This window comes from Thermobia domestica, chromosome 10, assembly GCF_964235325.1.
Source record: "Thermobia domestica chromosome 10, izTheDome1.hap1.1, whole genome shotgun sequence".
In the NCBI taxonomy this organism is placed as follows: Eukaryota; Metazoa; Arthropoda; class Insecta; order Zygentoma; family Lepismatidae; genus Thermobia; species Thermobia domestica.
This window is the reverse complement of record NC_137463.1, coordinates 130,218,097-130,243,071: the sequence shown is the minus strand read 5'-3', so window position 1 is coordinate 130,243,071 and position 24,975 is coordinate 130,218,097. Positions and strand designations below refer to the sequence as shown.

Here is a 24,975-nt window from a genome sequence, read left to right as displayed (position 1 = left end):
AACTAAAAATCAATTCATAGCTTGAAAATTAAGTATTTAAGAATGAGGGAAGAAGAAAGAAAGTTAAATTTGATGGAAATAAAAAGAAGTTTACTTTCTACAGGAAGAAAAATAGATTAGCCTAGAGCATCTGTTGATTCTAACTTCAGAATTCTGAGAAAGCTTGTGCGTGACCTTTTGATATGTTCACCATCTGTGCTTCGTTCCTCCATGCAACACCTGTGACTACTGAAATCTATTTCCTCTAAATCAATAAACGAAGTCATTCACTCACAGAAATGTTATGGTTTTTTGGTCATGTTAATTTTGGCACCATTCATAACATATTTATAGATATTATATAACGGAAATATGGTATATTTATGTTATATTGTTTTATCTTGTGGAAACGTATTATGTTCCTCTCTCTTCTAGCTGAAATAATTAACAAAAATTAGAAGTTTTTGTCATATGTAACTTTTACAGCGTTCGAAACATGTCGCTAGCGATATATCGCACTAGTGAACATCCATTATTTATACACTCCACTTCATTATTCACTAATTAAACTGTAACTAGCTGAAATACCGTTCGTGATCCTATACAAACAATTGGAAAATACTTCAAACATATACAACACTCTAGCTTCTGGCGAAACTGGTTAACGTTAGCGCTGAAATACGTGTTCCTCTTCTTAAAAGTCGCTTTGAAATGAATGTTACAGAACATCTAGTTAAACCACGTTTCGCACGTGAAAGCGATATTTATCCCATTCGATGAAAATTGTTAAACATTAGACATCTCCGTACCGCCGCAATTTGAATTCTTTTTCTAGGGAGGCAAGTATTAATGTTTGACCCAGTAGAAAATAAACTCAAGTTGGACCTCTAAAATATATGTAATGTGCCCCCTAACTAACTAACTCTATGGCCTATAGAACCCGGAGGTTCAGTGCCGCGTTCACAAAAGCTCTCCACTGACTTCTATCCTTAGCTAATTGGATCCAGTTTCTACTTTGTATTCCTATCTCTGCGAGATCCATCTTAATATTATCCTCCCATCTGCGCCTAGGCCTTCCTAATGGTCGTTTTCCTATGGGTCTACCAGTCAAGACTTTGAAAGCGTTTCTACTTTCTTCCATTCTAGCTACATGACCTGCCCACCTAAGCCTCCTAGACTTGACGACCCTTACAATGTTGGGTAAACCGTATAAACTATGTAGTTCCTCGTTATGAAGCTTCCGCCATTCCCCATTCTCGTTCCTCTTGGGTCCGAATATTCTTCTCAGGATCCTGTTCTCAAATACTTTCAGTCTATGTTCTTCCCTCAGAGTAAGCGACCATGTTTCGCAACCATACAGAACAACAGGCATGATTATCGTTTTATATATTTTAAGCTTCAAATTCCTCGACAGAATTCGCGACGACAAGAGATTTTGAACCGAATAGTAACACGAATTCCCTGCTTTTAGTCGACATTTAATTTCTTCGTGAATATGATTTTCGTCTGTTAATATTGATCCTAAATATTTGAAAGTATCCACTTTATCAAAAGTATTATTTAATATTTTAACGCCTCCACAATTTGCCGTATTACGGTCCCGACGCACTTCCATGTATTTAGTTTTCTCTGCATTTACTTCTAAACCCATGTCCCTGCAAGCGTTTAATAATATCTCTGCATTTATTTCTACTGTTCTCCTATCATCCCCTATTAAATTTACATCATCAGCATATGCCATAACCTGGTGAATGCCGTTCAACTCTAGGCCCTGGTTGCTATCTTTGATTTTCCTTATGGCGTATTCCAGCACAAAGTTAAATAATAATGACGACAACGCATCTCCTTGTTTCAGGCCATTTTCGACGTGGAAGCTCGTGGACAAAAATTTTCCTACCCGGACTTTACTTTGGGATTCACTTAAACATATCTTAATTAATCTAATTAGCTTTCTCGGTATTCCAAGCTCTGTAAGAACGTTGTATAATGTTTCTCTCCTAACCGAGTCGTAAGCCTTTCTAAAATCGATAAATAGTTGATGTACCGGGGTACTGTATTCCCACTTCTTTTCGAGTATTTGGCGAATGGTAAATATTTGGTCGATAGTTGATCGATTTCGTCTAAATCCGCACTGATAATCTCCAATAATTTCATCTGCGTATGGGGTCAATCTTGCTAACAGAATATTTGAAAGGATTTTATAGGATGTTGACAGAAGAGAAATGCCTCGATAATTATTACAGTCAGTTTTGTCGCCTTTCTTGTGAATTGGAACAATGATTGACTCTTTCCACTCTTGTGGCAATTCTTCCTTGTTCCAGATAAGGAGAATGAGTTTGTGTATCTTGTTCCACAATTTTTCGCCTCCAGCTAAAATTAACTCAGCCGGAATTTCATCTACACCCGGAGATTTGTGTTTCTTTAATTTCTTTATAGCGGCTTCCACTTCTATTCGATTGGGTTCTGGAATATACGGTTCTGCGGTGTGTATCTCCTTTTCTCCACGCACATTAGTTTTTGGCTGCGTGTTCAGCAAATCGTCAAAGAAATCTTTCCATCTATTTAAGAGGCTATCCGTATCAGTGAGAACTGTTCCGTCAGATTTCTTTAATATATAAGCACGAGGTTGATAGCCTTTCTTAAATTCGCTGATCCCCTCATACATGTCCCGAATATTTTTATTTTTACTATTATCTTCAAGTTCCTTAATTTTAGCTTTCAAAAAATCCCGTTTCTTTGTTCTAAAAGTTTTGGAAGTTTCCCGCCTGATATCTGCGAAATTTTGTGTAGTTATTTCATTCGGATTTTGTAGCCACCGTAATTTTGCCTGTTTTCTCTTCTCTACTAGTTTAATGCATTCTTGGTTGAACCATGGTTTGTTCCTACATATTTCCGCGTGTCCCAGTTTTTCTATTGCTGAACTTTTAATGCTATCTCTAATTTTAATCCAAGTATCCTCAACACTAGTGCACTCCGAGTCTTCTAAAACCGAGAATCTATTCGAAACTTCAATCTGGTATACCTCTCTTACCTGGCTCTCTTCTAATTTCTTTAAATTAAATCTCTCCGTTTTCGGACATTGAGTATTACCTTTATTCAACGATAATCTCTCCCGTATTATCGCTGCTACCAGGTAGTGATCAGTGTCACAATCAGCCCCTCTAAACGACCGGACGTCAATTATGCTAGATTGTCTTCTTCTATCTACTAAAACGTGATCAATTTGATTATGTGTTTTTCCGTCTGGTGATGTCCAAGTGTATTTATGAACGTCGCGATGTGGGAATTTTGTACTCTTCACGATTAGGTTTTTGGATGTTGCAAAGTTCACGAGTCTAACACCGTTGTCATTACTTTCCTTATGCAAACTTTCGTTCCCTATAATCGGTTTGAAAATATCCTCTCGTCCTACCTTCGCATTGAAATCCCCTAATAGAATCTTCATATGGTATCGCGGGAGTTGGTCAAATATCCGTTCCACTTCTTCGTAAAAACTATCTTTTATATCGTCACCCTTATCTTCAGTTGGAGCATGTACATTTAAAACAATAATATCACACCACCGTCCCTTAAGAGTAATAAAAGAAAGTCTGTCAGTAATGTGCCCCCTAGAATATAAAAATTAAAAAAAAACATTTTTATCATTTCTATGGCCCCAGTTGGCGTAGGGTATCATTCGTAACTGTTTTATCAAAATTTGTGAAACAGAGTTTTCGTAAAATTTTGCATCACAATATAATGCAACAAGTAATTATAACTGCAATGCCAACTATCGCTAACTTCAATGGAATTTTTGTGCTGCTTTGATATAAATTGCTACGAGATGAGGCCAAAGACTGCATTTACGCTTAATCTTAAGGAAATATATTTTATTCAGATGATGGGATAGCAGTATCACCGTAAATTATATTCAGTTCTATTGTGAATGATACATGGAGGGCTCATTCAATGCTTTACAAATTCAGCAAAGAGGATTATATTTGATACAACTTGCAGCTTAGGAAATGTATATTAATTCTGGAGGTCCTGAGATAGATATTTTAATGAAATGTGAACAGACTTTTTGAAAGTGATGAATCTATTCCATGCTTCATTTATGCATTCATGTTCGTATTGTATCATATAAAATAAGAGAGTTTTAATTTGGAGTGGGCCCTTTCCAGACATCGGTGAGCTTAAATTGGAGGGCAGTTGCTCCCTGCATCCCCGAGATTTGTTTCCTTAAGTTATTGCTAAATAACTCTAACCCAGGTAAATTGTTTGCTAGGCCCTGAATTGTATTATTATCATTACTTCTTATAAAAGTCATTAGGAAAAATTGTTCCAAAGTCTTCTAATTCTCCTAAGTGATGTTCTAAGGTCGTAGAGATATAGTTAAATTGCTGTCTTTCAATCAAAATTATTAGACTCAATCAATTTAAGAAATTAAACGACAAAACTTATCGATCAGTTACTTATTTCTACACTATTGGTGACATTCCTTGTGACTACAAAGCTAGCATATGCGCTTTCGGAGCAGGAAAGCCGGATTCGATTCCCGCAGTGAGCCCATGAGGTTCGGATTTCACGTCAAGCAGTAGATCCAAGTCTCAAGCAGATTTGATTCTGAAAAGGGATGCTAACCACAAAATCAACCAATCTACACAATTGGTCAATTCCATAAGCTTAAGCTTGATGATCTGTCCTACAATCATTCTAGATATCGATGAAGACATTTGGAAAGTTTAATTGAAATGGGTCATCTAGTGTTTATGTTAAATAAATTACAAATATGCCTATATACTAAGAATGGCCATATTCGAAAAGGGTAATTAAAAAATTCCTAAATTCGGAAATATTCCGGATTTCGGAAAGGTGTGTTTATAAAAGATTTTGGATCATGGTTTAAAACAGTGATCAAATAGTAATGAACGATTACTTTTATGGAGTAAGATACGCGTAAAAGGAAACAAAACAAATATTATCCACTAGTACAGAAATCGTAGCGATATGAGTCTTAAAAAGAAAGTCTATGTCTTTTATTTTTTCCTTTCTCATCGAGTTAGGAGTCTGTAGTAGTTAGTAGTTAGAACACCCTATAATTTACGTATAGGAATTCGTATCACACAAGCCCTAGCTGTGATTTCTAAAGTCTATTCTCTCGTATCCTATTAGGTCAAAATGAAACTATGGCTATTCCTTTTTTTATTAGCAGTAAAGGAAATATTTTCTCAAGGAATTTACAAATTCAAGTAGTTTAAAATTAGCATTCCGAATGATTGGTTTAACTTTTTATGTTAGTACCACTAGAAGCATTTGAAAATAGTATGAAATCCACTCGAAACAGTTTTTCGTTACCCTTTTCTACAGAACTATGTGAGAAGGAACAAACATCATCAGGCACAATTTCAGGATGCGATCCCAGAAGTATTAATTCCTTCTACGAAAATAATGTGAAAATTGACAGGTGTTGAGGTTAGATTCTAGTATTGCATAACATACGTACTAAATCATTGATAGTGTTCATAGAAGAAGCACCGGTGTAGGCAGAAAAACATCATGGCAGGGGTAGTAATTGCTATATATATATATATATATATATATATATGCCGGATCCAAGGGGGCTATAGCGGCTATGTCCCTCCATTGACGCTCAGGTATACACTGGATAAAAAAGGCTTCAATCCATCTTTACACTGGATAAAGCTGCAAACTATGATTTAGCCCCTCCCTTGATCATATACTGGATCCGCTACTGTATATATATAAGTACTGTACTGTGTATATATATATATATAGTTTCTGAGTAATTTGAGTAACGAGAGATGGGCGAGGAACTTTCATCCTGACCCACTTCCATATATCGTAGAGCGATGAAATTTTACATGTGAAATCCTGCGTACTTATGTAGTTCATGTGGTAACGTACAGCTCGTAATTCTGCACCGTTGCTGTGTTATAGATCCGAACGTGAAGTAAAGGTGTAGTGGTCCAAAATCCATGATTACATCTCAGAAAGCAGCGAGGCAACATCGCATAAGAACTTGTCCCAAAGAAATGACTACATGGTTAGGAAGAGGTGGAATGAAGATGTGCGGTTAAGAGAAAACCGAACTATGATGAATTTCATACCCAGGGCCGTGCATTTCTCTGGCCAACATTCGTGCGCTGAACGGATAGTTGTTTTCCAGGAGGCGGACACCTTTTGTCAGTCTGCTACGCTCTATTTCTTATTTTTACAAGCTTTTGTTAGTGCTACAGCGCTAAATGTGTTATTTTGTTATGACTTTCCAAGATATACATTTTACCTTTGGAAAAAGCTTATAACATTAGGTTGTCTTTGTAGTTGTCATAGTAGCAATTGGTACGACCGTGATCGTAATTTTGTTTTGAGCTACTAAAGAAATGTATTCTATTGCTGTTTCTTTATTTATTCAGGTATTAATGCGAAAGAATGACTCCAGAAAGGGTTCGGTCCTCCAACTCGGGGCTCATATCTGTCCTTTACGTGTGTCTAGGATTTGGGCAAGAACTAGCGCTGGCTTTCTAGAAGATACCATCCCTGAATTTGCCTAGTGGCAGTGAAGAAAACCACGGAAAGCCTAGCCAAATCAATGACAGCGTGCCGACGTATCATCACCAAAGGAAGTCCGTGTTCAAGTCTGAAAGCCCAAAGTGATGATCACTTTATTTGGAATTAGCATGGGGTATCACTACTTGCTTTCCAGGCAAAGGTCACCACAACTACCAGGATATACTATCCCTCACTGCTGCGTGTATTGCGGGATTCTGTGAAATCCTAGAGCGTGGCATACTGACAAAGTCAAATAATGATACCGTATTTTTCATGCGTACGTAGCGTAAATCGAAAGGATGGAGCAATTATATTTTATGTCAAATGGGATTAGACAAATTAACAAGTCCGGTTTAAACTTTACTATATTGCCTGTAATTGTCTGTACTTTACTCTTACCGAATCCATATGCAGTAGGTTACGTTGTGATTACTTAAATGCGGTTGTCTTACGATTTACCAATTTTAAAATCATCCATTTCCTGCAAATCTCAATTGTATACACATACATGAAATCACAAAGGTAAAATTATTATCGAACTTACGCTAGTGAGGATCAGAATGAGCGGAGGCAGGCGAATATCACACTCCATGCTGGGGCAGGCACTGTTCAAAGATTATAGTATGCCTTTAAACATGTGATTCAATTATCAGCATACTAAGAAACGATTTTTCAGTGTTCTGAGTATTAATATATATTAAACAGCGAAATTAGCCTTAAAATGTCACGAACAAGCAAACAAAAAAAAAAAAAAAAAAAAAAAAAAAATTGAGCAAGGGAGCTTTGGTAAAAATATGAGTATTTTAATTTCTTTCTGGCAGAATATGCAAGGAGAGAATATGTTCTTCAAAAAGATTGAGATATATCTGTTTGCCCAATAAGTAATTAATCATTATATCGTTTGTTGTAAAGTGTGGCTTTGCTTTTGTTTCTCTTTAATATGTTATATAGTGCAATATTTCTAATTTCATTCTTGGGAAAACAAAAAACAAAACAAAAAAAAAAAAAAAACATTGCATGTACCTCTTAAACTGTTATGGTTATATCCGAAGATAAACAAATCATTTTCATAGGCGGGTACCATGTAAACTTCATATAACCCGCTCAAAGCTGATTTGTTTGTAACCAGCTAGCTGAACAGGAAGCGGAAATGACGTTTACTTCACCAGTGTATTAGGCATCATACTACAGAAACATTTCATTTCTCATACAACGAAATGTCGGGTTACGTAGTGGGGGGATACCCTATATAAAAGTGTACGTAGATTGCTGACTAAAGCAAACTAAACAATTTATATTTATGAATTTAATAATAATAATAATAATAATAATAATAATAATAATAATAATAATAATAATTATTATTATTATTATTATTATTATTATTATTATTATTATTATTATTATTATTATTATTATTATTATTATTATTATTATTTAGTATCAATTGGCTCACATTCAATAAATTTAAGGAAATAAAAAAACTTGTACAAGTCTTCCACTGGCTAAATATCTGAGAATTAGCATTGTGAGTTCTGTATCTCTCACTGCGTCATTCTGATTTCCCATTTTCTAGTAACACAGAGAATGCTTGCTTACTTCAAAGAGACGCCATTCTTTATGGAATTCATTCATATCTTGTATTGCCAGACGTCTTAAACCGAGCTCTCAAACTACTTGATAAGAAATTATTCAAAATTTCCAAAACATAACACGTCTATTCCCTCCTACACAAAGAAGTGAATTTGAAATCTATATATGAAAATGTCTTCAGCTATAATACTCTGTTAGTCTGCAGAATTAAACAAAATAATTTGTTCTAGAACTAAATGCAATAATTATTTTCTTTACTTATATATTATTTTCAGTTTCTATTGCTCTTGAGGTAAATATCTCTAACGTTGTTAGTGTTCGTATGCGACACAGAATAGTTGAAAGATGTGTCTTAACTATGGAGCATTACTGAACATTTTTTTATTGGAAAATAACCGATAAAGTAATATCAACAACAATTCTGCACATATTGAGAGAGGATAGGCGAGTAACTCTAATATTTTGGTTTTATTGAAGAAATTCAATTCAAGGAGAAGTTTCCTAGTACTAAAATAATAATGCATACATTATAATCTGACATCTTAGATATTAAACGAGACTTCAATCACCTGCATTTCAATCCAGTTACAATTCAGAACATTATACCTACATATATTTTCACCAGAATGCTTGCTAGTCACGTTAGTAGATCGATTATTAAAGCTACTATATAGATCATTAAAGTGCGAATACTAAATTCTCTTCTTTTTATCAGAGATCGAAATATGAATTTCACCCAAAGAAATCTATAAAGACACTGCATTTCTTTCCTTTTCTTAAATCTATTCTTTTTATCTATAAAATAGCAGTGATAAGCTGATTTAATCCAATTGATTTTTCACACAAGACTCCTGTAGATTCGCATAAATTCATGGAGATCATTCAGTACAGTAAAGTCATAGCAAAGCAATAACAATCACAATAAATACTGATTTCAAAACATTTGATTTGCTTGCATTAAATCAAAGAAGAATTTTTTTTTTGTTTTCTTAAGAACTTAATTTTAAACCAAAACATTAACGTGGGTGGGCAGAAATATGAAAACCTGTGTGTAAATTTATTTTAATAGTTATATTAAATTTTACAAATTTAAGTAAAACTTTTGATTGACTATACAGAAATCATTAAATGAAGGAAAATATTTACCTAACCGAATGTAGAGGAGGTACTCCATGGAAGAGCGAGGCTCGGTGTCCAGAATAGTTCCCCGCATGGCCACCACTGCGATACACAGTTCGAGAATAAGACATCCCGAAAGAATCACAAGATAGCCAAGAATGTGCTCCCATAACAGTGACACGCATCGGACAGCTTTATCAAATTCCACAATTCCCAGCAACACCGACAACACAATCACCCTGTAACGAGAATAACAAGTAAATCATCAGTAATCTTTAAGTGTAAAATGAAAATCACAAAGATAAATACATATATAATAGTATTCAATTTAAACTAGAAAAATATACCAATCGATAATTTTGTTGAGAGTTCAATTAATTAGTAGTATAATCCTAATTCGCAACAAACATGATGTACCTAGGTAATAAGTTACTTTCAGTTCTATACTTTTAATTGTAATTAGAAATATGAGGGTTCTAAAGCCGGCTGATTTGTCCATGCGTTATAAAACTTTACGTGACGACTGTAAGATAGGTTTGACACGGGTTCGTATTCCACTGAGGAAACAGATGTTAAGCATTATTCTGACACCGGCATTAATTTTGTTAGCATCATTCATTCTCATCGTCTCCTTTAGACTAAAGAAGGAAACAGTTAAACGTAAACTGAAAATACAATAAAAATAGCACATAAAATAAAGTGTAAAGAGTTGTACTCTTCATTTTCCAATAACAGAATAATCATCACCCAATAAAAATTGCTAGTTGTAACATTATTGAGTATATAACAAGTGACAACATCAATTTGTCACTACTTTCCGAACAGAACAAAAACCGGTTGTTATACGTTTCGTCTTGACTGGGATGGTTCCAGAAGGTTCTTGTTCTGGTGTCCTGTTCACATTTATTTCCAGTTTTCAGTTATGACTAAAGTTCGTATGCCTTCCGTATTTTACAAGATTGCCTTTCATTACGAGATTCTGTCCCTGTGTTCCTACAATACTCTTCGAGATGCAGAATTGTTCCGTACACAGTTAAAAAAAAAAAAAAAAAAAAAAAACAATGTTGGTGTTAATTTGACATAATGGCTCTGTGTTACTCCAGTTCTGTTAAAAGTTGACACAAGACTGTTGTTACTTCTCGAACTTTAAAATAAGGTGTAACAACTGTAGTGGTTAATTCCAACATTTTTATTTAACAGTTTAAATTTATAAAACTTTTTCAAAAGCTTGAAGTTCGAGCTTCTTATTTAAACAAGTCGTTAAAAAACCGCGTGATATATCAATTTACTACCACTATAAGACCACTATAAGTATTCGTTTCTTCATTTCGTTCTTTTCTTCTTGCTAATAGCTGTTTCGTAAACAGCGTCTTCCATAATTACGTTGAAGATCTCATTTATAGTATTAACCTCTCTGTTTGACTGAGCATGCAAATCATGGCGGAAGATAACGAAAGGTATTTTATAAAAATATACAGAACGTATCGTTTATAAGGGAAATTTTAAAAAAGAAAACAGAAACTCATTGTCGAAAATCGAATCACAGGCTAAATAATTCGAGAGGTGTGATTCCGACCTTGCTAACTAAGCCCATGGCTTTTGTCAGATCGTGTAATGAAAGCATATTGTTAAAAGCGAAAATGCTCTGTTCTGTTGTTGGTCTCCTCCCAAACAGAGAAAGAGAGAAATAAAAGAGATTTAATTAATTACATACCATAATTCCTAGTTCAGATTAATACATTGTCACTAACAGGTATGAGGAATGTAAGAGCGTATTTGGAATTATTCAATTGAAACGCATGAAGTTCATTATAGGATGTTCCAGGCAACTCTTATTGGAAAACATCCAGACTCTGGTAGTGTATTCTCGAAAGGCAACTTTAACTTCAAAAGCAACTTTGTTGCAATCTGGTTAATAGTTCGCAATGCAGTTAGCTCTCTTGTACTGATTAGTTTCTCTAAATTATGGCTTTGACGCTTTGTACTTCTGCTATGAATAGAGTTAGGGTTTCTAAGTGCGCACCTTTTTCTGTTAGAGCAAAAATGGGCTCTCAGAGAGTATTTAATGTGTTAAATGTTGCCTTGAAATGAGAATATAGATAATTATCCAGCACCTTTTCTTTCATTTTTGGATCTTTTATTCCTTTCTCCCTTAATTTGCCCCTAATTCCTCCTTTTCCCGTATTCTCTTCTTTTCCCTGGTACTTTCTAAAATTTTATTCCAAAAATCTATCTCATTCTAATTAATTTATTGCGTGTTACTTTTAATTGTACAATGCTATAATAGAAGCCACGAACCTCTTATACAGGACATTATCGCTTTCAGTTTGTTTATATTACGGTATCATTATTCTTGATTCAAAGTTACTTTCTTTCAATTATAATGTAATTTGTATTGACTACTGTTTATAAATTTGCAATTTTCTCAACTTAATGAAATATTAACCATGGGAAAGTTGAATAAATTCCGGCATTTTGTCCTTGTGCAGCAATTTAATCAGTAACTTATGCGATGTAGAATTGGGATTCAGAATTCACTTCGGACGAAAAGTAGCAGTGAGATTCTTGCAATAATATATTTACAACTCAGAATATCAAAAGAAAAAAACTGTTCAAGGAAAATAAATAAATAAAATGCAATAAACTATATTACTAAATACTATTTAAAAAAATCTTCGAATATGTAAAATTTACAAAAAACACAATGTGCAGCTTTAATGCAGCCGAAAATTCCATTTTATATGGTGGACTATCGAAAATTCAAAGAATTTCAGGAAATATTCAGACGGATACTAGTACCCGATGAGAATATTTTAAGATAACAAAAACTGCATTGAACTAATCTACCAGGAAACCGTACAAAGAATTACGCAGAAAGTGTAGGATATGGGAATCATGATAGATGAAAACATACACACAATTTTAGCGGTTTGGTGTTTACCCTTTGTTTAAATTGGAAAAACCAGTGCTAGTACAGTACGAAGGCAGTTCCTGAAAATGTTTTCGGTGGTTACTTATAGACCAGGAGCTCCGTACATGGTTTCGACAGTTAACAAACTAAAACCTGTTTCAAAAATTAAAATATGGAACTTATTTGACATACACATCATAAGGTTCGTGATTCTATTTGGCACGACTATAATATTGCGAGTCTGCTCATCTCTGACCTAAATAAATTTATTTTGAAAGCTCCGAATCATATTTTTGCATACAGAGAAACCAAACCTTTAATTCTTCCAAATGTTCAGTGCGTTACTCACTGGGCATGATGAATTGAGTGTTGTCTTCTGGGATGAGAATTTTGACAAGAAAGCAGTCTGTGCTTACTCTGAATTTAAATTACTCATGTCCAATTTCCAAAGTGCACAGACTTCTTCAGCCAGACAACATACATGATTTGCATGTAACTGGTTTATATTCAATGTGACAAATTTGTAATGGGTCCCAATAAAAACTGGGAACAAGGCAGAAAAGCAGTACGCTATCAATTTCGGTGACGAACAAGTTTGATTGTTAGCTTAAAAGAAGGATATTACTTGAAACTCGTCTTAAGGAAAATTCGAAAGTTCTCGAATTTGTAACATCTACAGAATTGTCGCTCCAAGTTAATACGAAGTTCTCCTCACTGGTCTCAGGGTATGTAGGAAAACGTTTTAGCAGCTACATCGATGTTCTACTTCCAAATAAAATAGATTCACATTTATCAACTTAGAAGTGGTTGATGTTGCCAAGTAAAAAGTTTTAGGTTTATTCTTTCCTGTGGTGACAACTAATATAAGTGTGTATTCTACTTATTATATCTATAGCTATTAAAATAGTAGAGGGAGAAACACCCTTTTGCCCTTTTTAATACGAACGCTTCGCCTAATAAATCGTGAGCCTAGCTATGAGTGTTGAACACAGCCACATAGTTAAGATGATGGATTCACACAAACATTACAAGAGTGACTCCTTAAAAAAATACATTAGTTATGACAGTGCTTAATGTTCCAATCATGTGCAAGTAATGTGAAAATCATATTAAACCTACAAAAAAAATTCAAATATGAATGAGACACAATGTAAAACACAACAGGAATCGACTATTAGGCTGAACAATATAGGAAGATAACATGATTACTTTTTTGGATTTTAAACATTTCACATAGACATGAATATTTCATGAATTTACGTAGATTTACATTGATCAGCAACTATTACCGCATATACCTCAAATTTTTAATTATTATTTTGCTTATACGATTAAGCTTTTGTAGCATAATTGTATATACGATTTAGGATATACAAATATACTGACATTAGGTATGTGCTTCACAAAGAGTTGGAGTCTCAATTGTGCCATGCACTAGTAATAGATTTGTAAACATGCTTAATTATCTTTATCTAGCTAGTAATCAACTTTAAAATATTTGGATTCTACTGTGTTTACAGTAAAGATTAACAAGTGGTGCTGCACATTTAGCATCAAGCGATATATACCTATCTAGCCTATGTTAAAGGATTTTATCACCTTACCCATGATAGATTTTACAACGATATTGTATACCTATCCTGTGAATTACTTCCATTATTGTCTTGTAGCTATTTTGGGCAACGGTGCTTAAAAGTGCACAATCTGTTGTGAAGAAGAAGAAAAAAAGAAATAATATGTTGTTAATTTTAAATGTAGAAAGAAAGATTAATCTCAGTGGCTTAGAATATATGTTGATTTTATATAGTTAATCTGCAATTGTGGGAACCATAACCACAGATAGTTGTTTGTTTAGAGTTGCTATGACAACCAAACATAAAAAATGGAGATTTTGAAGAATAAGAGGTAGTTGAGAGTTATATGTGATGTGTCTAATTTTCTAGTTATGCAATCATTAATTATTGCCAATTTTCGTATTAATTAAGTGTACTTGAACGTGTTGATATATCCAAATATTCGAACTGTTGGCAATAAATGTAACGAAAGAGAAATACGTAAAATAACGTTACATTTATAGATGGTGTTTACCGACCAGGAACCTTGAGATTAATTTGAAGTTGAGTAAGCAATCTCATAACTTTCAACACAGAGTTTACTGTACTAAGGAGTAAAAAGAGAACTTATAGAAACATTAAAATGGATGTTTCCAGAAGTGAAAATATAAATAAGGATGTTGGTGATGTTGCAATATCAGATACTGACACATCAACGAACGTGGCTGATTTTATAAGACAGCTTGGTCAGCAAATGTCACAGCAACACAAACAGATGTCACAACAAATGACAGAATTATCACAGCAGATGGATGCTATGTTTCAGCAAATAGATGCCAAGTTTGAGCAAATAACTCAGCAAATGGACATTAAAATGGATAATAAATTAGAGCAAATAACTCAACAAATACACTATAAACTAGAACGAACCGATGGTAAGGTGGAATAGGTTTTGCACCGATTCACGGATGTACAAAGTTCTGTAGAAGTGGTTGAAACTTTGCTGAGTGAAAATACTAGTCAAATTAAGGAATTACAAGAAAAATAAACACCATCAAAGAAAAGTTTAGTATTACAAATGGTGATCCAGTTCCAGCTGTCAACACAAAACATGTGATATATCAACCCGGAGTAGCTGTAGAAGATAGTGATTCACAGGAAGAATATTCAGAGAAGGATGGTAGTGAAGCTAGTATCGTGAGAGATGGGAGAAGAAATCATTCATCTCACCGCAGGAAAAATATTCATGTAAATTCCAAACATTGTAAGCATACTAGCAAAAGTAATCATTTTCGGTTTAGTGAAATTAGATCTCTAACAAAATTTAGCGTAATATCAGAAGACATCCCGGCCAGCACATTCTTAGAAAAGTTCGAGGAAGGATGTGATTTAATTGGAGTAGACAAATCTAAATTTTTGAAAATTCTGCCGCATGTTTTACTACCACCGTGTTTTGTATGATTCAAAGCGATCAGAAGTAATTTACGTAATTATTTAGATTTTAAAAATGCTTTACTTTCTAATTTTGAAAACGATTTCATGTTGGCCAATAGAGACGCCTTAATTCGAAATAGACATTATAACACAAAATTGGATAAGAGTCTCACTAATTTTGTGACACTCGTATATAATGAATTGAAGTTAATTAATCCATACCAACAGGAATCAAGAGTGATAGCATCAACCCGAATCTTGTTACCTTTTAAGTTGCAACAAATGTTGATTTCTGCACAATGCGTTCATTTCAATCACCTTACTATGATAGTGCAAAATTTTGAAAGTCAATCTATATTGCGGGCTAATAGTAATCGGAATCAAGCCAATACTAATCGTAATCAAGTTAGTTATGCATCTGTTCGCAACACTAGTGTCAGGGAAGAAGGTGATCTTAATGCGAGAAATAATAATAGATTCCAGATTCCATTATAATGATAATAGAACTGAACCCAATTTTACCGGTAATAAAACCGAATCCAATTTTAGAAGAAACAGGAACAATAATTGTAGCTCGTTTAGAAATCAGGCAAACAGTACACCTAATTTTCCTCGAAATGGATTTCATAACAACTTCATAGGTGGCAGAAATTCTCAAAATAGAAATCAAGGTACCGTGGAAGAAAATAATAGGCAGTACTATATACAAGATTGTGGCGTGCAATGCAACTTAACCGAATTATTTGGTAATATAACTTAAGCTAATGTTGTGGCGTCCGAGAAAACATATTTAATTGATTTCTGTTTCATTTCACTTTAAACATCGTAATGATTTCCTTTGTTATTCGTACTTTGTTTGAATTCAATACAGATCATGTTTCTTTGCGTCATCCTAAGAAAGTAAATGGATACAGTTAGTTAAAGACGTTAGTTCCTTCAGAAGTTTCATCCAAGATTGATATAGATGATGTCGAGTTTTCAGATTGATTCTTAGTACAATAATTTCTTTATTTGTATCATTCCTTGATATGATATTGATTAATTCTTATTTTGTTTCACTTTGAGTATTGCTATGATTTCTGTGTAATTCGCTTCACTTATCAGTATTGTGCTTTCATAATCTTTTATAATCATCTTAAGAATGCATAAATGGAAGAAATAAGTTATGTGGTATTTCAATATACTTTATTTTTTCAATGAGCTCCAATGATATTGATTTAAAGAATCTATTTTAGGACCTAAACAATTAGGAAAAAGGGTCGCATCTTTGAATGAGTTCTCTTTGTCGATAATTTTATAGAATTAATATGGAATCGGTTATCAAATGAATATAAGAATGAGATAAAATGAAATTAATATGTATTATAATTTTTATATATATATATATATATATATGAGGGCTATTTGGAAAGTAATGCAACCCAGTATATAATATACGTAACGGTCCAGGATTCTTTCTTCAATTATAACCAATTAAAGAAGTCCTCGTCGGGAGCCATTTATACAACGATATTGTATATCTATCCTGTGAATTACTTCCATTATTGTCTTGTAGCTATTTTGGGCAACGGTGCTTAAAAGTGCACAATTTGTTGTGAAGAAGAATACGAAAAAGAAATATGTTGTTGATTTTAAATGTAGAATGAAAGATTAATCTCAGTGGCCTAGAATATATGTTGATTTTATATGGTTAATTTGTAATTGTGGGGACCGTAATCACAGATAGTTTGTTTAGAGTTGCTATGACAACCAAACATAAAAAATGGAGATTTTGAAGAATAAAAGGTAGTTGTGAGTTATATGTGATGTGTCTAATTTTCTAGTTATGCAATCATTAATTATTGAAAATTTTCGTACTAACTAAGTGTACTTGAACGTGTTGATATATCCAAATATTCGATCTGTAGGCAATAAATGTAGCGAAAGAGAAATACGTAAAATAACGTTACAGTTTTAACATCATGTTTCACGAATATTAGATTTCTTTTTACGACATTTGGATCTATTCTAAAACATTTTAAAACTTGGGAATAAATTTAGCCCTTATCCGCGGATTCAATCCCAAGAAATAGGCCCCCTTGAGAAACTTCAAAGTAAAAGTATTCATAACTCACGAAAATAGTAGGAAAAACATTTTTAGATTTATAGACTGATAGGTAACGAGTCAAATATTGCCTTTCTCTGCAACAATTAAATGCTTACAACGATAGAAAGGGAGCTCCTTCGTAGCTATATGCTTAGTACACGTGCCTTCGGCGTTAAGAGATCCGAGCTGGATTTCTAGTGGGAGTTCATGTAGTAGTGATTCGACGTGAAGCTGTAGGTTTACGTTTAGTATTGCCAACTTAACGGTAATTTACCGTCTGGCTGGTATTTCTGTGACACTCAACTATATATTTCTGTTTAAAATAAAATTAACTTTCTTCTGTTTGAGGATTATGAGTTGGTGCATACAATTTTATTTTTCCTAGTCAGCAACTCTATCAATGTTTGTACACTCTCGATGCTGGAAAAGGAGCTAATTTCCAAATCAACCAACCAATTAACAACGAAAAGGACAAAATGTCTAAAAACTGTGAAAGACCAATGATTAAATTCTTTCGCTCCCTACTACATGGTGAAATTTCAAAACCCTACAGCAAAATGTAACTAATTGGTCATTAACACTTTCAGCCCCATGTGTATCTTTTTGATACACAGTGAGGGTTTACTGATGGACCACGTGTATCAAATAGATACACATGGGCTGACAGTGTTCATAGCAAACTGTAGTCTGGTCCAGGGATGAAATTTACTCAAACAGGGTTGGGGCTGAGAGTGTTAAATTAGTCTGCAAACTTAACCATGGACGAAAAAATGTCTAGGAAATCAATACAGACCAGTGGCGTAGGGAAGGGGGGGGCCCGGAGGGGCCGGGCCCCCCCCCAAAGAGGTCCGACAATGTACTTTGGTACTTTGATGTTTGTAATTTTTTATATATTTTTATGTTTATATGTTTTTTTGTTTGTAATTTTTCTATATGTGCCTATAACAGCACTTGGGCCCCCCCCAAACACACATCCTGGCTACGCTACTGATACAGACCCATTGTTACGTATAGTCATTTTCTTCGACTAAAATGAAAGTAAAGACGTTATTAGAAATTGTTTATACAAATTCACAGTGAAAAGGTAGGATGAAATCAATGTTATCTCTTATTACAGAAAGAAACATTTTGTGGCTTTACATTATACAAATGAATTCACTCTAAATACCTGGAGATTCCTAAATCTCAAGGAAAACTTTCGCTATACTTCGTGGAAATCAGATAACTGCAACGGAATTTATCATGAATTCATTTTTTTAAGACAGGATAACTTCATCCTCTTAATTTTTGAACGAATTTCTCTCCAGCTGTTAGAGGAAGTCTTATCACATTTCATACACCCCGAGTAAAATTTCAACTTCTTGTCTATTTCACTCCATTACATCCGATTACACTGTTCAACAACGAAAATGTAAATTGAACAAAATCAGCAAATTCTTATTGATTTTGTGGTGCTGATCATGAATTTGAAAGTTATTTTCGAATATTAGCTCTACTTTTCGTTTTACAGGCATGTTTAATAATAACGTTTTAAAAATAAATATATTCGCTTCGTTTGGGGTAAAATGTTACACTGATCCGGCAACACTGGAGAAACTATATGAACGCTTGGTTTCATTGTGTTCCTTATCTCAGTAGTGTTCTGCTATTGTTAGAAAAGACAGGTTTAGTGCAGTTATCAGCGTTTTGGGTGTGACGTTTGTGTAGTGCAGGAATAAAAATACAACTACAAGTATGCAAAAATACTGGTATTTCGAATGTATATTTTTAAATAGTTGTCGGAACTATTTCAAGGGACATTTTGAGGATATCAATAAACAAAAATGCCGCGAAATTGTGTAAACAGTGCTGATAGCTTCTGCTACGTGTGTGGGGAAGTGACATTTTCCTCACAAAAGCAGACTATAACACCACTAATAAGAAAAGCCTATCAATATTACTTTGGTTGTAAAATTGGAGAGCAAGATAAATCTTGGGCACCCCACATTGTGTGTAACACTTGTGCCAGCAATCTAAGAAATTGGATTAATGGGAAGGGGCACTCAATGCCTTTCGCAGTGCCCATGATTTGGAGGGAGCCAAGCGACCACATCAGAGACTGTTATTTTTGTATGGTTCCTTCCGTCAAGAAGGGAATTTCCACGAAGAAGAAGTGGGCCTTGATCTATCCTAACATTCCTTCTGCAATGCGCCCTGTTCCACATGGAGAAGGACTACCTGTTCCTGACCCACCTAAAGAATACGATCTTTTTTCTGATGATGATCAAGAAGTTGAAGCTCCTGAATCAAGTACTTCGAAGAACCCTACGTTTGTTGTAGAAGAACCTCCATGTGAACCACATAGACTTACTCAAGATGAACGAAGTGATCTAATCAGAGACTTGGACCTCTCGAAAAGCAAAGCCGAAATTTTAGCGTTACGCTTAAAGCAATGGAATTTATTGCAGGAAAAAGTAAATATTTCAGTGTATCGGAATAGGGAGAAGATGTTCACTTCATTTTTTTACTATGGAAGACACACTTGTGGCATGTACAGATGTAAATGGTCTCATGAGGGCACTTAAAATTAATTACGAACCTACGGAGTGGAGGCTCTTTATAGATTCGTCCAAGGTGAGTTTAAAGGCAGTGCTTTTACATATTGGAAATGAACTTCCTTCAATTCCTGTAGGTTAGGCAGTTCATATGAAGGAATCTTATGAAAACTTGAAACGTTTACTTCAAGCCATTAAATATTACGATTTTCAGTGGCTCATTTGTGGTGACCTTAAAGTAATAGCACTGTTGCTAGGTATGCAGTTAGGGTATCCAAAGTATTGTTGCTTTATATGTGAATGGGACAGTAGAGATCGTGGATCTCATTACCGCAAAAGTGATTGGAGTACCAGAGGAACTCTTCAGCCGGGAGTGAAAAATGTGCAGCATGAACCACTGGTAGATCGTAACCGAATTTTGCTTCCCCCTCTACATATTAAATTAGGTCTTATGAAAAGTTTTGTTAAGAGCATGAACCAAGAGGATGAGGCCTATAAGTACCTAAGAGGACAATTCCCTCGAGTAAGTGATGCCAAAGTTAAAGAGGGTGTTTTCATAGGGCCACAGATTAGGCAACTATTCAAAGATCACAAGTTCGACGAAATTCTCCAAGGTGAGGAGAAAGCTGCGTGGGAAAGCTTGAAGAGTGTTTGTTCACAGTTCTTGGGAAGACACCGAGCAACAAATTACAAACAACTGGTAGCAAAGTTGTTATTGTGCTACGAAAATCTTGGTTGCAATATGTCTCTGAAACTCCACGTTCTTCATTCACATCTAGACTTCTTTCCCGAAGATTGTGGAGCAGTAAGTGACGAACATGGTGAGCGTTTCCATCAAGATATTGCAGTCATGGAGAAGAGATATGAGGGAAAGTGGAGTTCTAACATATTGGCCGACTACTGTTGGACTATTGCAAGGGATGCTCCAGATGTAACCTACAAAAGGCAAGCCAAGCGAAGACGCTCAAAATAAAATAAACATAATCCTGTACAAGGGATCACTTGAAACTTTTGACTACATTGCAGTGTAGTTCTTGCACAAAAAGGTATTTGTACATATTTTTCATGTTTTGATGTTAATACTGATTTTTATTACGGAATTGTTAATGTTCAACTTGACCACGGTTACTTTATTTTCTGTATCGCTGTGAAACTGGCATTTGCGCAATTTTGAAAAAGGAAGTACAAGGGTATAGAAAGCTATAGGTTAGGGTACTTCTTAACTCCCCAGCTTATCACATCACAGTGAAATAGATAAAAAAAAGTGAAATGTAGGTTTTTACAAGGATTTTGCTTAAATGTTCTATAAATATTAATACATTTGTATATATACACAGCTTCTGTTGTACAAGGGCGTTTTTTTCACAACCTGAGCTAAGAAAACTCTTCTATTATCATTTCCTGTCATATTATGCTTAAATGAATGTAAAAATCGCAATTTCAAAGAATTTACATACTTTCGATCAAAATTTGTTGAACAGTGTTATTCTTCTTCGCATAGTTCAATTTCAAGTAGTAGGCTGTTTTCATAAGCTTGAAAGAAATTCATATCAATTTTAATTAAAATCTATAACTTACATGAGAGTTATCATGGAGAAACTGACAGATGGACTGATGCATACAAAAATGCATGTTTAGTCGAATGGTAAAATATCATTTACACTTCCTTCAATTTTAAATGATATCTTTAAATAGATCAAAAGAAGGACGATAATTTTGTTTAATCTAAATAGTTTTCAAAAGAATCTTTAAAGATATTAATACACAAAGTCCATTCAATAAATAACCGGAAAAGTGGTGTAAAAAAAACACAAAACTTCGACAAAGTTTGTGCTTCTATGTTATTTTTTGGCAGTGTTCTAGAACTATTATCAGATGGGCCTGGCACGCATTTTTCGTGAACGGGGTGCTCGGAATTAGAGAAACAAGATTAACAGTATCCTTGCATATTTTCACCAACGTGGAACAGCGGAGTATCATTAGATTTCTGTTAGTTGAAGGGTTGAAACCAATCGAAATGCATCGTCGGATGGTAGTGCAATATAATAAAAGTTGTTTGAGTCTAACACAAGTATACGCGTGGGCAGATAAGTTCAAACACCAACAAACGTAAATGAATATAAATACACAAATTTAATACGCTTGTTCTCCCGTATTAACTCATCAACACTCGCAATATTGTTCTCCGTGACTGCACAGACAGAGCGTCCTGGACGTGACGAATCTTCAATACCTGTTAGACGCCGTTTGAACTTACCTGCCAACGCGTATACTTGTGTTCGACCCAAACAACTTTCATCATATTGCACTGTCATCCTACGATGAATTTCGATTGCTTTCAACCCTTCAGCCAACAGAAATTTAAAGACACTCTGCTGCTGCATATGAGTGCAAACCTGCAAGGGTGCCACCATCTTGTTTCACTGATTCCCAGCATCCCGTTTACGACGCAGACGTGTCAGGCCCATCTAATAATAGTTCCAAGACACCACTAAAAATAATAAAGAACCACAAACTTTGTCGAAGTTTTGTAAGTTTTATACAACTTTTCCGGTTATTTATTTAATGGAACTTGTAAATTTTGATTGCTGTACCTGACAACCCGAACCAAGTGGGCATAAACTAGTTTCAGTTCTCTTGCTTCAGCACCAGGAAGTTTCTAGTTGGAGTTTGGTAGCCTTCATTCTGACTAACGTTCACTGAGGGTATTTCCTCAGTTTTACATGTCATATGTAGGGACGGTATCTTAAAATATAGAGGCTGGTCGAGTTCTTTACAGTTCCTTTTTTATGGTTGTCGCTGGTATTAGCTGTTAATGATTCCATTATCTAAACAATTCGGTTCTTAGTCTGTCTGGAAGTTAGTTGACTGATCTGAAATATCATAAAATAAAGTCAAAGTTACCTACGAAACAGGTTTTATGTACAACATAAATACTTTTGTATGTTCTTTTAAATCTTTATTTTCAAATTGTCAAGCGAGCATCACTAATTCATTATATAAATGTGGAAGTTTCTCTTCGAATTTAAGCTTTATCTACTGAAAACGAATCTTCACATCAGATTATTTGCTGTCTACCGCTGCGTCTTCTTTCCTTCTTATTTTCGTTAGAGAAAACATAGAGACAGAGAAAACTGAAAGAATTATGTAAAACCTTATACGAAAAAGAAAATAGAAAAAATGTTAGATTCCTTTTATGTCTTAGTATAAAGTATATCATCATACATAAAAAATACATCTTTTATTCATCTCTTTCCCAGAAAACGTTAAGCTGATATTAAAACTTGAGAAATATTTTCAATTTATTTCCTTTGTATGGCCTCTTCTTTTCCATAAGTGGTGATAGGTCTAGATCAATCTTATTTCTTTCCGACAAAGAAATATTACTTTTATTTGCAGACGTATGTAATTTTCTCTAGAAAGAGCAAATACAACAGAAAACATTCAAATAGTACACTTGCAAGAGCACCAATGCATTTCAATTAATGTTTCATTAGCTTTACCTGGAATCCCACTTTAGTTATAATATTTATTGATACCTTAACCAACGTTCTGTACAACAAACTAGATCAGTATTCTTTGTAGAGCACCAGCTGTAAATATCCGTCATTGCTGGGTCTTAATTCAGAATTTGGATGAAAAGAAAGGAAAAAGAAAGTCCTTAAAGAAATGTCCTCACAGCAATTCCATTGGCCTCTCCTTTTATGTAAGTGAGTCCCCGTCAATAAGAATAACGAAGAGCAACATCTTTATCCTGTTCTGTTATGTAAGATGGCATATCCAAAATGTCATGGGTTGCATACAGACAAAGCATTCCGGAACATGTTAAGTCCGTAAATTTTCCATCAGAAATAAAATCCAGGACTTGTATTCCCCTCCCTGATCCACGAGGGGATCCTTTATTTATAAGCACAAAAGAAAACATTGCAGCATGCGTTTTCTCGAGTACGAGAGACGGTGCTGCTGACGATTCTTAACACTTCCGACATCGCGCCAAAGGATTCCATGTTCACTATTATCAAGGCTTATCGTTTGCTTACATTGGACCAACCATAAAGTCAGAGCATATCTCAAAATTCAGTTGATGACATGTCTGGGAATTTCACCCCGCATGGGATACTCTGTATGAAATATGCATTTTTACTTTGCGTATGCGTGACTTTCTTTACGTTGTTAAGGACCACCATCCACAGTTTCTCGAATTCGAAATAGGGACTCTTGAAATTTTGCTTTTTCGCGATTTTGGACAGCCCTAGCTCTGAAATTATGCACTTTTTCCCACAGGTCCATATGAACTTTTTCTCTTATTTTAATGTAAAGAATCAGCTCCTACAGTTTTTCGGTATAGTTCATTAACACCGTACGTATATATATAGTATGTTCAGAAAGTAATGAGACTGGCCGTCACGCAGCGCTCCAGTCGCCAGCAGCGCGCTCCGCGGTAAGGAAATTTGTAGTAAGGGTCTAAGCTAAGCAATGCACTGGACATCAGTTGCGCGTGAAGTGGACATCCTAGTAAAGTCCCTAGTGATACCTGGGTTGAAATTCCTGGAAGGAGCTCATGGCAACCGAAACTCAGTTAAGCTGTTCGTGTACGTCATACATACTCTCGGTGCTGAACGAGACGATAAACTGAAATGCTATTCAATCAACTGAGCACACCTAGTGAACCCAAATTCGCCTTTGAAAATTACAGGCCTCGAATTCAAAAATAAAATAACCATCGTATAAGCTAGTATGTTCAATAACACAACTAAAAGTATCTGATGTGTGTGTTTCTTAGCAATTATGCGAAATAAAGTTTTAGAAAAATATCAACAATTATACAATCACGTTATAAAGTATGTTATCAAATAAAATTGCTTTAAGAAATTCCCACAAATACGCCACTTTAAGTAATATATCTAGTTTAACAATTATTATCATATGTCTCAATTAGTTCGGGGAACCAAATTGTTGTAAATGGTCTTATGGTCTTCATGTCTATTGGAAACCATGTATGTAATTGGTTGTGATACTTATCTCAACACTTTTTCGAAACCAAGTCTTTTTCTTGAAAAAAATAAATAAAATTTTCAATTCCTTGTAACTTTCTGTTTACTTGTTCGAGATACGTCATATGATGACAGTAGCATTTCACTTTAAGGTATGACTTTGGATATGCATTTCATAGTCTATCTGTGTACATTATTACTGTTGTAGAACAATCCAAAA

At 34.6% G+C, this 24,975-nt stretch overlaps 1 protein-coding gene across 3 annotated transcripts in view; it reads right to left on the bottom strand.

Annotated features, from left to right (window-relative positions):
• inaE (inactivation no afterpotential E) overlaps positions 1-24,975 on the bottom strand; it is a 703,344-nt gene that overhangs the window by 312,791 nt on the left and 365,578 nt on the right. For all 3 annotated transcript variants that reach the window (XM_081728566.1, XM_081728568.1, XM_081728569.1), the window contains exon 2: positions 9,271-9,482. In XM_081728566.1, the coding sequence (XP_081584692.1) occupies positions 9,271-9,482 (212 nt within the window). The remainder of the gene's footprint in view (positions 1-9,270; positions 9,483-24,975) is intronic.